We start from the raw sequence: 16,345 nt of genomic DNA on the forward strand, positions 1-16,345 counted from the left end.
TATGTTTCTCCACTGACTCCCATATAACCCAGTTCGTCCTGGAAGATAGTTTTTTTTTTTTAATGTTTTGGCTACTTATTTACATTATTTATTTTTAACATATTAGTACATTATTTTTTGTTATCGTTTGTTTTGTTTTGTTTTGTTTTGTTTTGAGGCAGAGTCTCACTCTGTCGCCCAGGCTGGAGTGCAGTGGTGAGATTTCAGCTCACTGCAACCTCCACCTCCCAGGATCAAGCGATTCTCCTGCCTCAGCCTCCCAAGTAGCTGGGATTATACCACCACACCTGGCTAATTTTTGTATTTTTAGTAGAGACAGAGTTTTACCATGTTGGCCAGGCTGGTCTTGAACTCTTGGCCTCAGGTGATCTGCCCGCCCTCAGCCCCCCAAAGTGCTGGTATTGCAGGCTTGAGCCACCAGGCCTTGCTACATTTTGAATTTAAGCAGCCATAAACTGGTCTTAACATACTATAGGAGGTTTCAGTGCCCAGTTATTTTATTTGTTTTTTTATTTATTTATTTTTTTGAGACAGAGTCTCCTCTCTGTCACCCAGGCTGGAGTGCAGTGGCGCAATCTCGGCTCACTGCAAGCTCCGTCTCCCAGGTTCAAACCATTCTCCTGCCCCAGCCTCCCGAGTAGCTGGGACTACAGGTGCCCACCACCACGCCCGTCTAATTTTTTGTATTTGTAGTAGAGACAGGGTTTCACCGTGTTAGCCAGGATGGTCTCAATCTCCTGACCTCGTGATCCGCCCGCCTCGGCCTCCCAAAGTGCTGGGATTACAGCTGGGATTACAGGTGTGAGCCACCACGCCCAGCCTCAGTGCCCAGTTATTTTAGATGATATAGATTAGAAAGATGTTTAATGGCTCATTTGTGGATGTTTTTGGTTTAAAATAATTTTATTTTTTATTTTTATTTTTATTTTGTTCCCCAGCCTGGTCTTGAACTCCTGGCCTCAAATCATTGTCCTGCTTCTGCCTCTGGAAGTGCTGGGATTATAGGCGCCAGCCATCATGCCTGGCTCTCATTTGTTCATTGAAGGGGTCGGATTAGATAACATTTCTACCAATTTTAAAATTATATAAATTGGATAAAGAAGGACTCCAAAGCAATATAGAAAAAGTATGAATTACTAAATGAAAAGCAAGCTATTACAACTTTGTAAAGTACACGAGTAACTGATATTAGATGATATATGAAGAGCTGCGCGCGGTGGCTCATGCCTGTAATCCCAGCACTTTGGGAGGCCGAGGTGAGTGGATCACCCGAGGTTGGGAGTTCAAGACCAGCCTGACCAACATGGAGAAACCCCGTCTCTACTAAAAATACAAAATTAGCTGGGTGTGGTGGCGCATGCCTATAATTCCAGCTACTTGGGAGGCTGAGGCTGGAGAATCACGTGAACCCAGAAGGCGGAGGTTGTGGTGAGCCAAGATTGTGCCATTGCGCTCCAGCCTGGGCAAGAAGAGTGAAACTCTATCTCAAAAAAAAAAAAAAAAAAAAAAATATATGAAGAAATGAAAATGGCAGTGTTGGGATTGTGAACAAATTTTGTTTTTTTCAAAAAATCCTTTGGGAAACTTAGTAATTCTTTTTTTTTTTTTGAAACGGAGTCTTGTTCTGTCACCAGTCTGGAGCGCAGTGACGTGATCTCCGCTCACTGCAACCTTCGCCTCCCTGGTTCAAGTGATTCTCCTGCCTCAGCTTCCCAAGTAGCTGGGACTAGAGGCACACGCCACCACACCCAGCAGATTTTTGTATTTTTAGTAGAGACGAGGTTTCGCCATGTTGGCCAGGATGGTCTCGATCTCTCTTCCTCGGCATCCGCCTGCCTTGGCCTCCCAAAGTGCTGAGATTACAGGTGTGAGCCACTGCGCCCAGCCTGAAACTTAGTAATTCTTTAACTGACTTATTTTTGTTAAACTAAAGGGAACTTTAGTACGAGAGTAGCCTTTGAGGCCTGAGGCCAGAACTGGGATAGACTGGTCAAGTTCTTAAAGAAAACGGTTGTAACTGGCAAAGTCAGGAGGGAAATGGAGAGTAATTAGTGCAGCAGTAATACTTGTGCCTTCAGGCTCAGGATGTAAGCATGATGCTGATAATAGCTAATCTGGAGTGCTTGCCATGTGCCAGGCACTTTGCCAAGCATTTTCCTTTCATTGACTGGTGAGTTCGCTCTACAATCCCATTCACTTACCTCTCTCTGGTAAGCCGTGGTGCTAGGAATGGAATCAGAATCTGTCTGCCTAACCCTCACAAGTGTGTACACTTTACAGTGAGCCATTTATACCTGTCTGGCTGGCAAAACAGTCCACAACTGTCTCCTTAGTGGCTGGATCCCTGCTGGCTCTGCCCCGATGGAAATGCTTTTGCCTTCTCTGCTCAGTGATCACTTTAGAGCGCTAGGACAGAACAGAGCCCAGCTTCGAGGGCGAAACCTGATGCTGAAGAATTCACAGCCACACATAGTGTGTCCTCTTATCCCAGCTCTGGGCCACTCACTACCTGCTTGTCCCTGTTCACTTTGTCCCATTGTTCCCAACACTACAAGTACATTTTTGTTTCATGAGCTGAGGGAGGAGGACACCTTATCTGAATGACTTTGGCCACCCCTTTAAACCTCTGAAGGTACAGCCTCGGACAAAGTCCACACTTGTCACACCCTTTTTGGCTGTTGTCTTTTCTCCTCTGTTTGTTTCCCCTCTCTTACTTCCAATCTATCAGGAGACTAAACTATTTCCCAGAAAGGCCTTTTTGAGTTTTTAGTATTATTATGTACCTGCCATTATTGCCTCATTTTAATTGTCAACTTGTATCTTGAGTTTATGGACTAAATCCAAAATGAGGAACAAAATAGCTTTCTGGTACATGTCATCTGATGATAGCATGACCATTTTACGAGTTTGCCTAATTTGCTTCCTTGGAGCCAGTTCCCTTCCCGGGAACTCAGTGAAGCTCATGCCATCACAGAAAAGAGGTTGATCTTTATGTTTTCCAAGGGAAAAGATAAAGCCTTTAATGCTTGGTGTAGGAGTAAACCAGAGTTTTAAAATAGAATCTGTTTGATGTACCCCAATCAAACATTGTACACCCAACACCTACCTAGCCGTACACATCACCTACCTAGCCGTACACCTACCTAGCAGTACAGCCTGAAATAGCAAACTGATCATGGATATTTTTTCAATCAAAACATGCATTTTTAGCTGGAACTGTGGCTCATGCCTGTAATCCCAGCTACTTGGGAGACTGAGGCACGAGAATCGCTTGAACCCAGGAGGTGGAGGTTACAGTGAGCTGAGATTGTACCACTGCACTCCAGCCTGGGCGACAAAGTTGAGACTCTGTCCCCCAAAAATAAAATAAAATAAAATTTAAAAAATAAGCAAAATAGGCCGGGCATGGTGGCTCATGCCTGTAATCCCAGCACTTTGGGAGGCTGAGGCAGGTGGATCATCTGAGGTCAGGAGTTCAAGACCATCCTGGTCAACATGGCAAAACCCTGTCTCTACTAAAAATACAAAATTAGCTGGGCATGGTGGTGGGCGCCTGTAATCCCAGCTACTTGAGAGGCTGAGGCAGGAGAATCGCTTGAACACGAGAGGCGGAGGTTGCAGTGAGCCAAGATTGTGCCATTGCACTCCAGCCTGGGCAACGAGAGTGAAACCCCATCTCAGAAAAAAAGAAAAAAGTAAAAAAATAAATACAGTAAAAACATACATTTTCTTAGCCTCTAAGTCAGGGCATTGAAACTTCAAAGTTTCACAGCTTCCTTTTAAACTAAATTTGGGCTGGGCATGGTGGCTCACACCTATAATCCCAGCAGTTTGGGAGGCTGAGGCGAGTGGATCACCTGAGGTCAGGAGTTCAAGACCAGCCTAGCCAACATGGCGAAACCCCGTCTCTACTAAAAATACAAAAAATTAGCTGGGTGTGGTGGCGGAAGCCTGTAATCCCAGCTACTCGGGAGGCTGAGGCAGGAGAGTTGCTTGAACCCGGGAGGCAGAGGTGGCAGTGAGTGAGATCGTGCCACTGCACTCCAGCCTGGGTGACAAGAGCAAAACTTTGTCTCAGTAAAATAGGATGGGATAGGACAGGACAGGACAGGACAAAATTTGCCTTTGTTTTGTTAAATCTTAACCATCTAATATTCATCACAGTCTTAATTAAGCCTAGACTTCATTCCTGGGATTGAATTTTGATTGCCCTTGATTTAGTTTATTCTCTAACTCCTTTCATTCTTTAGCTTTTAAACTTTCTGCTTTAACATTCTAGAGATAAGAGTTTCGACATCCCAGTCCTACTGAATTTTGAAGCATTTGACAGCGAGGGGTGGGTTCAGTGTGAATGAGGGCTACTTCCCCCGAGCTGGGACTAATTTTGTGCTCTTTAGTTTCCCACAGTCAAATCACTCGCCTCTACAGCCGGTTCACCAGCCTGGACAAAGGAGAGAATGGGACTCTCAGGTAGGCAGTGTTTTTCTTTATTTTCCTCACAGAAACTAGAAACCCTCTGGCAGTGTCTGAATAGCTGCCTTTATCCCTAGGGTAGACATGATAGACATCCAGCATGCAGATAGCAAGGACCATTTCTCTACTGGTCTTTGAGCATCATTGATCCACAAGAGAATTAAATCAGCAGAACAGGCTGGGCGCGGTGGCTCACGCCTTAATCCCAGCACTTTGGGAGGTCAAGGCGGGTGGATCATGAGGCCAGGAGGTCGAGACCAGCCTGACCAACATGGTGAAACCCTGTCTCTACTAAAAATACAAAAATTAGCTCAGTGTGGTGGTGGGCGCCTGTAATCCCAGCTACTCAGGAGGCTGAGGTAGGAGAATTGCTTGAACCCGGGAGGCAGAGGTCGCAGTGAGCGAAGATCACGCCACTGCACTCCAGCCTCGGCAACAGAGCAAGACTCCATCTAAAAAAAAAAAAAAAAACAGCGGAACTATGACAATTAAATGCATTAACAGATGTGTGTTGCTTTATTCCAACTCCCCTTAATTTAGGTGGCCATTGTTCCGATTCTAGGAATGTGTTTTTAAAATTTCAGCTCTCTCTGCTTACATTTTCCCATAATCCTTTCCCAAACATTGGCTTTTAGGAAGTTGACCCATAGCAATCCCAGGTGGTCTAGGTTGTTTTGTCTTCTCTTATTTACCAACCCATAACCCTGAGGTACATCACTTTATGTATATTAATGTTGGACAAAATGTTCAGTATGTTAGTCTGGAGCAGTGGTTCTCATCTGAGGGCCATTTTGCCACCTGGGGCAAAATGTCTGGAAACATTTTTAATTGCCATGACTGGAGAATGCTACTAGTGCCTAGTGGGTTGTGGCCAGAGATGCTGCTAAACATCCTACAGTGCACAGGACAGCCCCCATGACAAATAATTATTCTGGTCTAGATGTCGGTAGTGCCAAAATTGAGAAACTCTGGTCTGGGTAAGTATATGATATCAGAGTGATATAATGCTATATTGTTTTATGTTTGTAATTGTCTTACCATAATCAAATGAAATATTCTTTACCATTATCTCCCACACTAACTCTCAGTAGCAACCTTTCTTATGCTGTGGTTCTTCATCTTTGATTGGCATGTAATGAAGCTGTTGCCCTTCCTTTTGGCTGGCATGAAGGAGCTTAGGACTTCTTTAGAAAGTTTCTAGCACAGGTGTTGGATGTAGCATAAAGGGGGAAGGAATACAGTTGCTAAGCCTTTGGACGTAATCATCACCCCAAATGGAAACCCCATACTCATTAAGCATGGGGTTAAGCATACCTATTAAGCATACGTATTTCCCCCTTCTCTCATCCCCTGGCAACCATAAATCTACCTTCTTTTTCTCTCTGGACAATTCATATAAATGGAATTATATGGCCTTCTCATAACTGACTTCTTCTGGCTGGACACGGTGGCTGATGCCTGTAATTCTAGCACTTTGGGAGGCCAAGGCGGGCGGATCACCTGAGGTCAGGAGTTCGAGACCAGGCTGGCCAACATGGGGAAACCCCGTCTCTATTACAAATACAAAAATTAGCCTGGCGTGGTGGTGGGCGCCTGTAATCCAAGCTACTCAGGAGGCTGAGGCAGGAGAATTGCTTGAACTTGGGAGGTGGAGGTTGCAGTGAGCCCAGATTGTGCTGCTGTATTCCAGCCTGGGCGACGGAGAGAGACTTTGTCTCAAACAAACAAACAAACTGACTTCTTCTACTTAACATGATGTTTTTAAGGTTCGTCCATGATGTAGCATATACCAGTACTTCATTCCTTTTTATGGCTGAATAAATAGTCCGTCGTATGGATATGCCACATTTGTGTATCCATTCAGCAGTTAGTAAACATTTGAGTTTACACCTTTTGAGTATTGCAAATAGTGTTGCTTTAAACATTTTTGGGCGCACATATGTTTTAATTTCTCTTGGACATATACCTAGGAGTGGAATTGTGGGTCATATGAGTTGTCTTTTCACTCTCTTTGTAGTGTTCTTTAAAGCACAAAAGTTTTTAATTTTGATGAAGTCCAGTTTCTTTAATATTTCTTTCAGTGCTTGTGCTTTTGGTATCATATATAAGAAACCATTGCCAAATCCAGTGTCCCAAAGACTTATCCTATATCTTCTTGTAAGGGCTTTATGGTTTTAGTTCTTATATTAAGGTCTTTTGATTTATTTTGAGTTGGTTTTGTATATGGTGTCAGAGAAGAGTCCAACATCATTTTTCTTTGCATGTGGATATCCAGTTGTACCAGCACCATTCGTTGAAGACACTATTAAAACTATGTGAATTTACACTTGAAAAATAACTAGACTAGAAATCCCTATTTGTAATTTTAGCTCCAATACTTAAAAATTCCTTTGAGTTTATACTTGCCTCATAAATTCAGACTTAACCACACAGTAAAGACTTAAAATTTATATTCTGAGTTCTTTTCTTCTTTGTAGAAAGTGGGTGGTTTCTAAATGTGTGTGTTTTTATCATGTTTGCTGTGTGCTGGAAAATAATCGAAAAGTTTTTTTTTAAATGAGCTGTTTCTTTTTTTTTTAAGATGGAGTTTCACTCTTGTTGGCCAGGCTGGAGTGCAATGGTGTGATCTCGGCTCACTGCAACCTCCGCCTCCCGGGTTCAAATGATTCTCCTGCCTCAGCTTCCTGAGTAGCTAGGATTACAGGCGCATGACACCACGCCCTGCTAATTTCTGTATTTTTAGTAGAAACGGGGTTTCACCATCTTGGCCAGGCTGGTCTCAAACTCCTGACCTCGTGATCCACCTGCCTTGGCCTCCCAAAGTGCTGGGATTAAAGGTGCGAGCCACCGTGCCTGGCCAAAATTAGCTTTTTTTTTTTTTTTTTTTTTGAGAGAGAGTCTCGCTCTGTAGCCCATGGTCTCGATCTCCTGACCTCGTGATGCACCTGCCTGGCTAACGCAGTGAAACCCCGTCTCTATTAAAAATACAAAAAATTAGCCGGGTGTGGTGGCAGGCGCCTGTAGTCCCAGCTACTCGAGAGGCTGAGGTAGGAGAATCACTTGAACCTGGGAGGCGAGATCACGCTACTGCACTCCAGCCTGGGAGACACAGCTAGACTCCATCTCAAAAAATTTAAAAAAAGCCCGGGTGTGGTGGCTCACACCTGTAATCCCAGCACTTTGGGAGGCTGAGATGGGCGGATCACAAGGTCAGGAGGTCGAGACCATGGGCTACAGAGCGAGACTCCGTCTCAAAAAAAAAAAAAAAAAATGTTGAAAACTTTCCAGGCGTCAGTGTAGCCTGCTCCTTAAAATCTAAGTAAGGGCCAAGCGCAGTGGCTTACACCTGGCTGTAATCCAGCACTTTGGGAGGCCAAGGCAGGTGGATCACTTGAGGCCGGGAGTTTGAAATCAGCCTGGCCGACATGGTGAAACACCATCTTTACGAAAAATACAAAAATTAGCTGGGTGTGGTGGCGCATGCCTGTAATTCCAGGTACTTGGGAGGTTGAGGCAGGAAAATTGCTTGAACCCAGGAGGCGGAGGTTGTAGTGAACCAAGATTGCAGCACTGCCCTGCACCCTGGGCAACACAGTGAGATCCTGTCTTTAAAAAAAAAAAAAAATTCTGGCCGGTTGTGGTGGCTCACTCTTGTAATCCCAGCACTTTGGGAGGCCGAGATGGGTGGATCAGCTGAGGTCAGGAGTTCGAGACCAGGCTGGCCAACATGGTGAAACCCCATCTCTACTAAAAATACAAAAATTAACCAGGTGTGGTGGCGCACGCCTGTAATCCCAGCTACTTGGGAGGCTGAGGCAGGAGAATCGCTTGAACCCGGGAGGTGGAGGTTGCAGTGAGCCGAGATCGTGCCACTGCACTCCAGCCTGGGCAGCAGAGCAAGACTCCATCTTAAAATAAATAAATAAATAGGGCCGGGCGCGGTGGTTCACGCCTGTAATCCCAGCACTTTGGGAGGCCGAGGCAGGCAGATCATGGGGTCAAGAGAAGACCAACCTGGCTAACACAGTGAAACCCCGTCTCTACTAAAAATACAAAAAATTAGCTGGGAGTGGTGGTGGGTACCTGTAGTCCCAGCTACTCAGGAGGCTGAGGCAGGAGAATGGTGTGAACCCGGGAGGCAGAGCTTGCAGTGAGCCGAGATCACACCACCACACTCCAGCCTGGGCGACAGAGCAAGACTCTGTCTCAAATAAAAAAATAAAAAAATAAAATAAATAAATAAATATCTAAGTAAGATTTGCTCAATCTGTAAGTTACCATTTCACAGCCTGTGGAAAACCAGCAGACTAGCTCACTCATTTGGTAGGTATTTACTGACTATCTATGATGTGCCAGACACTGTTCTCCATGCTGGCAATATTTTTTTTTTTTTGTAAGAGACAGGGTCGCACTCTGTCTCCTAGGCTGGAGTGTAATGGCACCATCACAGCTCACTGCAACCTCAACCTCCTGGGCTCAGACAGTTCTCCCACCTCAGCTGCCCAAGTAGCTAGGACTACAGGCATGCATCACTATGCCTGGCTAATTTTTTTTTCTTTTTACTTTTAGCAAAAAAGCAAAAAAGCACACATTATGTGGTACAATGGAATAGTTTCTTCTAGGTATTCAAGTTAGCTTGGTGCTTCTCCTGTTATTTTTATTTTATTTTCAGTTTTTGTGGAGACACAGTCTCACCTTGTTGCCCATGCTGGTCTCAAACTCCTGGGCTCCATCAGTCCTCCCGCCATGGCCTCCCAAAGTACTGGGATTATAGGCATAAGCCACTGTACCTGGCCTGAAAGCTCTAGGTCTTAAACCTGTTCTTTGATCTCTATCATGGTGTGGATTGAAATATAAGAAAGGTTGGGCGAGGAGACTCATGCCTGTAATCCCAGCACTTTGGGAGGCTGAGGTGAGGGGATTCCTTGAGGCCAGGAGTCCCAAGACCAGCCTGAGCAACATAATGAAACCCCGTCTCTACAAAAAATAAAAATAAATGAGAGAAGCACCAAGCTACCTTGAATACCTAGAAGAAATTAGCCAATCGTACCACATAATGTGCCACATAGTAAACGAGTAATACATTTTATGTAAATCGTTTTGTCAGACCCACCCACTACTGGGATTTCACTCTGGCTGTGCCTCCTGACAATTATCTTCTTAGCCTGTGGCCATCTGATTAAATTGTCTTCCCCTTCTCTCAACCCTCTCCTCTTCTACCCCCTCTAGCCTTAGAAATGAGTTGGCCTAACTGGGAACTCTTCTCTAGTAGAGTGATCCAGTTCTCTCCATTCTTTGTTGCCAAACTCAGCTTAAGGCCTGTCTTGATGTTTCCAGGACCCATCAGAGTGCTCATCCGAATACAAGTGGCTTCCAATCTTTTGTTACCTGGAACAGCTTCCACCTTCTTTTTTTGGTTTTTGTTTTTGAGACAGGGTCTGACTCTATTGCCCAGGCTGGATTGCAGTGGCACCATCACGGCTCACTGTAGCCTCCCACCTCAGCCTCCTGAGTAGCTGGGACTACAGGCACGTGTCACTCTGCCTGGCTAACTTTTGTATTTTTTGTAGAGAGGAGGTCTCGCCATGTTCCCCATGACTGGTCTCGAACTCCTGAACTCAAACCATCCGCCTGCCTCAGTCTCCCAAAGTGCTGGGACTACAGATGTGTGCCACCATGCCCGGTCTTCACCTTCTTTTTTTTTTGAGGTGGAGTCTCGCTCTGTCGTCCAGGCTGGAGTGCAGTGGCGCGATCTCGGCTCACTGCAACCTCCGTCTCCCGGGTTCATGCCATTCTCATGCCTCAGCCAACCGAGTCGCTGGGACTACAGGTGCCCGCCACCACACCCAGCTAATTTTTTGTATTTTTAGTAGAGACGGGGTTTCACTGTGTTAGCCAGGATGGTCTTGATCTCCTGACCTTGTGATCCACCTGCCCTGGCCTCCCAAAGTGCTGAGATTACAGGCGTAAGCCACTGCGCCCGGCCTCGCCTTCACCTTAAGAAGGCAGTTGTAGTTATTAGGAGAAAGATTTTCCCTTCAACAATTTTTTTTTTTTTTTTTTTTTTTTTTTTTTTTTTTTTACTTTCCTCTTCCAAGGTGCTCCATGTCTGGGCCTGAAGCCAAATTCTACAGAGTGAGAGGCTACAGTGTACAGTCTGGGGCATTCTGCATTCCTTTGTAGTGATCAGCTCCAGTGGAACATAAGGCAGAACTGTGAAAGGCTTTGGTTAGAATGGAGCTTCTTCAGAGTGCTTTCAGAGACTCACTCCGAAGTATGCTTTATAGAACAGTCATTCCTTGGTCTATCAATAGGTGTTATGTTAAAAAAAAAAAAAAAAGCAAAAAGTTATTGACTAAAATTTGTGAAAACCTTGGTCAACAAGGTTAAATAGGCTACCTAATTACTAGATTTCACCACATCTTTAATTTACTTGGGTGAATTGGGAACATTCAAGGGAGAAGTGTTTGCCAAATTGATTTGCAATTTCCCTGTCTGCATTTTACATGGACCATCTCTTCAGATTGATATTTCACGGAATATAAATATACACTGTAACCTTATAAACCTTACTTTCTTCAGATGCCATTATTTTGGGTAAGATATTTCTACCATTGCCATAGAAATTGTTTTTTCTAAAAAGGCAGCTTAGGCCAGGCGCAGTGGCTCATGCCTGTAATCCCAGCACTTTGGGAGGCCGAGGCAGGAGAATCGCTTGAACCCGGGAGGCGGAGGTTGCAGTGAGCCAAGATCGTGCCATTGCACTCCAGCCTGGGCAGTAAGAGTGAAATTCCATCTCAAAAATAAATAAATAAATAAATAAATAAATAAATAAATAATAAAGAGGAGGAGAAGAAATAATTTTTAAAATAGGAACAAAATCCAGGTGAGGTTTCTTACCAAAAAAAAAAAAAAAGGAACAGAAGCAAACTTCCCAGCTAAAGGGCCCATTTTTAGTCTAAGAAGGTTCACCTAATGCTGAACAATGAATAATAAAGAATACTTCACAATAAGATATATGTAGATGAAATTTCAGAATATCAAGAGGAGATATTTAAGACTTTCTTTCTTTCTTTTTTTTTTTTTTTTGAGACAGAGTCTCGCTCTGTCACCAGGCTGGAGTGCAGAGGCACAATCTCGGCTCACTGCAGCCAAGTTCACCGCTTCCGGGTTCAAGTGATTCTCCTGCCTCAGCCTCCAGAGTAGCTGCAATTATAGGCGTGCACTACCACGCCCAGTGAATTTTTTTATTTTTAGTAGAGACGGGTTTCACCATGTTGGCCAGGATGGTCTCGATCTCTTGACCTTGTGACCCACCCACCTCAGCCTCCCAAAGTGCTAGGAATACAGGTGTGAGCCACTGTGCCTGGCCCAGAGGATGTTTTTAAAGCAAACTTTATTGAAGTATAACATACAGAAAAGTGCACAAATCAAAAGCATTGGGCATGATAAATTTTCACCAAGGGAAGACTATCCAGCCTCCAGATGAAGAAACTGATTATTACCAATACCCAGAAGCTTCCCTTATGCTCCTTTTGTCTTTACCTGCTCCCCTCCCCAAAGGGTAATCATTATCCTGCCTTGTAACTCCATAGATTACATCAGAACAAAGAATATTTAAAGAAGAGAAACCATCTTTGTGTTCAGATACTGACAGGCTCTTACCTTAACCTGACCTGCAAAAGACCACTTTAGGACCCCTGGGGTCCCCAACCTCTGGGTTGCAGACCAGTACCAGTCTGTGGCCAGTTAGGAACCGGGCTACACAGCAGGAGGTGAACAGAATGCAAGTGAGCATTATCACCTGAGCACCGCCTCCCGTCAGATCAGTGGCGGCACTAGATTCTCATAGGAACAGAAACCCTATTGTGAACTGCCCATGTGAGGGATCTAGACTGAGTGCTCCTTATGAGAATCTAATACCTGCTGATCTGAGGTTGAACAGTGTCATCCTGAAACTATCCCGTCTACCCCCAGGAGAAAAATTATTTTCCATAAAACTGGTCCCTGGTCCCAAAGAGGCTGGGGATCGCTGCCAGCTGCCTTTTTTTTTTTTTTTTTTTTAATTAGAGACAGGGTTTCCCTATGTTGCCCAGGCTGGTCTCGGACTCCTGGGTTGGGATTACAGGCACATGCCACTATGCCCGGCTTATTTTGTATTTTTAATAACGACAGGGTTTCTCCATATTGGTCAGGCTGGTCTCAAACTCCTGACCTCAGGTGATCCGCCCACCTTGGCCTCCCAAAGTGCTGGGATTATAGGCGTGAACCACCACGCCTGGCCATCTTATCCATTTAATTTAAAAATACTGATTAAGTGCTTTAGCTAATGGAAATTTTTGTCATTTCAATGTTAATAAATATGTTGTACCATATGCTTAACCTCTCATACTACTTAAAATGGAAAGCTGTATTTTCTTTTCTTTTTTTTTTTGAGACAGAGTCTCGCTCTGTTGCCCAGGCTGGAGTGGTGCAATCTTGGCTGACTGCAACCTCCGCCTCCCGGGTTCAAGCAGTTCTCTGCCTCAGCCTCCCAAGTAGCTGGGATTACAGGCACCCGCCACCACGCCCGTCTGATTTTTGTATTTTTAGTAGAGATGGGGTTTTACCATCTTGGCCAGGCTCGTGTCGAACTCCTGACCTCATGATCCACCCACCTCGGCCTCCCAAAGTGCTGGAATTACAGGAGTGAGCCACCACGCCCGGCCTGGAAAGCTGTGTTTTCTAATTGAATGTGTGTTCCAGTGGGTATGTCCTATTAACAGATTTTAATCTCCTCATTATGTACAAGTCAACTAAAGCAACAACCTGTGGGTGCTTGAGATAGAAGTTACCTGTGAGGCTGAATCTCTCTGTAAGAGAAGGGACTTGCACAGTGAAGGTGAGCAGTATAGAGGGATGGCATGTCTGGTTACTAACAGTCTAAAAACCCTGGTTTTTCTAAGCATCCCTGTGCCCTTGAATGTTTGGAAAACCACTCCCCATTGGAAATTTCTTGGCCACAAAGAATGCCATCGTACATGGCTCTGTTCTCAGAATTGACTACTACCAGTGATACTGTCTTTTTCTAAAAAAATCTTCAAGGAAGGTTTTCCTAGGTATACCATGAGGCAGAACATAATGTTGGTATGCTTTTCAGTGAATCCACACAAATCTGTATTTCACATGGTTTTTGTTTTTTTTTTTTTTGAGATGGAGTCTCACTCTGTCACCAGGCTGGAGTGCAGTGGCGCAATCTTGGCTCACTGCAACCTCCACCTCCCAGGTTCAAGTGATTCTCCTTTCTCAGCCTCCAGAGTAGCTGGGACTACAGGCTCGCGCCACCATGCCCAGCTAATTTTTGTATTTTTAGTAGAGACGGGGTTTCACCATGTTAGCCAGGATGGTCTTGATCTCTTGACCTCGTGATCCACCTGCCTCAGCCTCCCAAAGTGCTGGGATTACAGGCGTGAGCCACTGTGCCCGGCCTTCGGATGGATCTTACGCTTGTGGTGTTTAGGCCACTTTGGAGTATTTATTTTTTTCTATTAGGTTTATGTTGATGGGTAAATTTGAGAATCTAAGTTTTAGAGAAACTGCCCAGATCTACATTCTACTATAAAGCAACCAGTAATAATAATTTGTTCGTATATTATTTATTTAACAGTTGACAAAGTATTTATTTATTTATTTATTTATTTATTTATTTATTTATTTATTTTGAGACGGAGTCTTGCTCTGTCATCCAGGCTGGAGTACAGTGGCGCGATCTCGGCTCACTGCAAGCTCCGCCTCCCAGGATCACGCCATTCTCCTGCCTCAGTCTCCCGAGTAGCTGGGACTACAGGTGCCCGTCACCACGCCTAGCTAATTTTTTGTTTTTTTAGTAGAGACGGGGTTTCACCATGTTAGCCAGGTTGGTCTTCATCTCTTGACCTCATGATCCTCCTGCCTCGGCCTCCCAAAGTGCTGGGATTACAGGCGTGAGCCACTGCGCCCGGCTGACAAATTATTTTTTATACTCTTTCTGTTTGTTTTGTTTTTTCTGTTTTGAAACAGGGTCTCACTCTGTCACCCAGGCTAGAGGGCAGTGATGTTACCATGGCTCCTTGCAGCCTTGACCTTCTAGGCTCAAACAATCCTCCCGCTTCAGCTTCCCAAGTAGCTGGGACTACAGGCACGTGCCACCATGCCTGGCTAATTTTTTTTTTTTTTTTAACTTTTTAGAGATGTGGTCTTGCTCTGTTGCCCAGGCTGGTCTTGAACTCCTAGCCTCAAGCAGTTCTTCCACCTTGGCCTCCAAAAGTGCTGGGATTATAGGCTGAGCTGCCATACCCAGCCCTCTTTCTTTTTAACTTTAATACTTTTAGCAATACTCTCCTTGATCTGGGTGACTGGAACTACATTATATATACAATCTAAATTCTAAGAGTAGAGTTAGAAAGTATCAAAGGACAGGTCCATCGGAAGGCCAAGTGTACACCTCCTTATTGAGACTGAAGTTCAGGCTAGGTTGTGCATCACCACTTGATACTAGTCTTGGTATTTAAACTGCCTTTTCTCAGCTAAAGTTTCTTAAGCTTGTTAGACATTAAACTGAGGTATGTAGCCATGCAATTCAAATCAGCCTTAGTCTTAATTTAAAAGTGAGTAGTTATTGTTTCTTGACCTCTGTCAGACAAGAGGAGCTACATTTTGATGATAGTGTAGACTTTGTATTACAGAACAAATTATGTAATAAAAGCTTAGTACATGTTTGTTGAATTAAATAATCAGGACCTCGGTAATTTTCTCTTTCATCATCTTAAGCAATCCAGTTATCTTATGAATGACTTCTTCTGGTTCATGCATTGATATAAAATTATTACACTAAATGGTCAAGAAGGACTAGAATCCAGGATGATTGTTCCAGAGCTTTGTGTTCAGTCCACTAGGTCAGTTTCTACCTGTGTCACCAAATGTGGTGGAGAAGAGCTTGCTGAGTTAATTAAGCACCACGTAAACGTTAAACCACAAGAGGAAAAGAGCGTGAAGTCTCCTGGGTACAGTGGGAGTATTTTATTATCTTCCGTCTTTGCTAGCATATGTTGCAAAGAGGGTGGAGGTATACATTTTATCTGTCTGTAAGTAAACTTCTTGAAGGCAGGAGTAAAATCTAGTTTATAATCTTTTTTTTAACTTTTTATCTGGAAATAATTTTAAACTTGAAGTTACAAGAACAATACAAGATAACTTTTATTCTGATACCCAGATTCACCAATTGTTAACATTTTGTCACATACTTCACTGTTTATTTACTATAGAAAGGACATTCTCAGATCAAAATCAAGAAAGTTACATTTTGAAACAGTACCATTATGTAATATTCCATATTTTATATGGTCCATGCTTCATTTTCACATATTATCCAATAACGTCCTTATAGCAGTTTTTTTCCTAGTCCGGGATCATGTGTTGGGTTTTGTTGTATGTCTCTTTAGCCCCCCCTTGATCTGGAACAATCCTCTGCTTTTCTTTGTCCTCCATGACATTGATATTTTTGAAGACTACAGCACAGATAAGTTGTAGACAGCTTTGTATTCTTGGCCCAGGAACCAACCAAGGAAAGTTTTTAAAAAATACTTATTGAAAAATTGGGGGACTGGGTGCGGTGGCTCACGCCTGTAATCCCAGGACTTTGGGAGGCTGAGGTGGGTGGATCACCTGAGGTCAGGAGTTCAAGACCAGCCTGGCCAACGTGGTGAAACCCCACCTCTACTAAAAATACAAAAATTGGCCGGGCATGGTAGCACCCACTTGTAATGCTAGATACTTGGGAGACTGAAGCAGTAGAATCGCTTGAACCCGGGAGGAGGAGGTTGCAGTGAACCCAGAGATCAAGCCACTACACTCC

At 44.1% G+C, this 16,345-nt stretch overlaps 1 protein-coding gene across 1 annotated transcript in view; it reads left to right on the top strand.

Annotated features, from left to right (window-relative positions):
- The window catches only part of CHP1 (calcineurin like EF-hand protein 1), a 45,668-nt gene that overhangs the window by 8,124 nt on the left and 21,199 nt on the right, over positions 1-16,345 (top strand). The window contains exon 2 of the mRNA XM_523056.8: positions 4,398-4,470. Coding sequence (XP_523056.2) covers positions 4,398-4,470 — 73 coding nt within the window. The remainder of the gene's footprint in view (positions 1-4,397; positions 4,471-16,345) is intronic.

This window comes from Pan troglodytes, chromosome 16 (assembly GCF_028858775.2).
Source record: "Pan troglodytes isolate AG18354 chromosome 16, NHGRI_mPanTro3-v2.0_pri, whole genome shotgun sequence".
NCBI lineage: Eukaryota > Metazoa > Chordata > Mammalia > Primates > Hominidae > Pan > Pan troglodytes.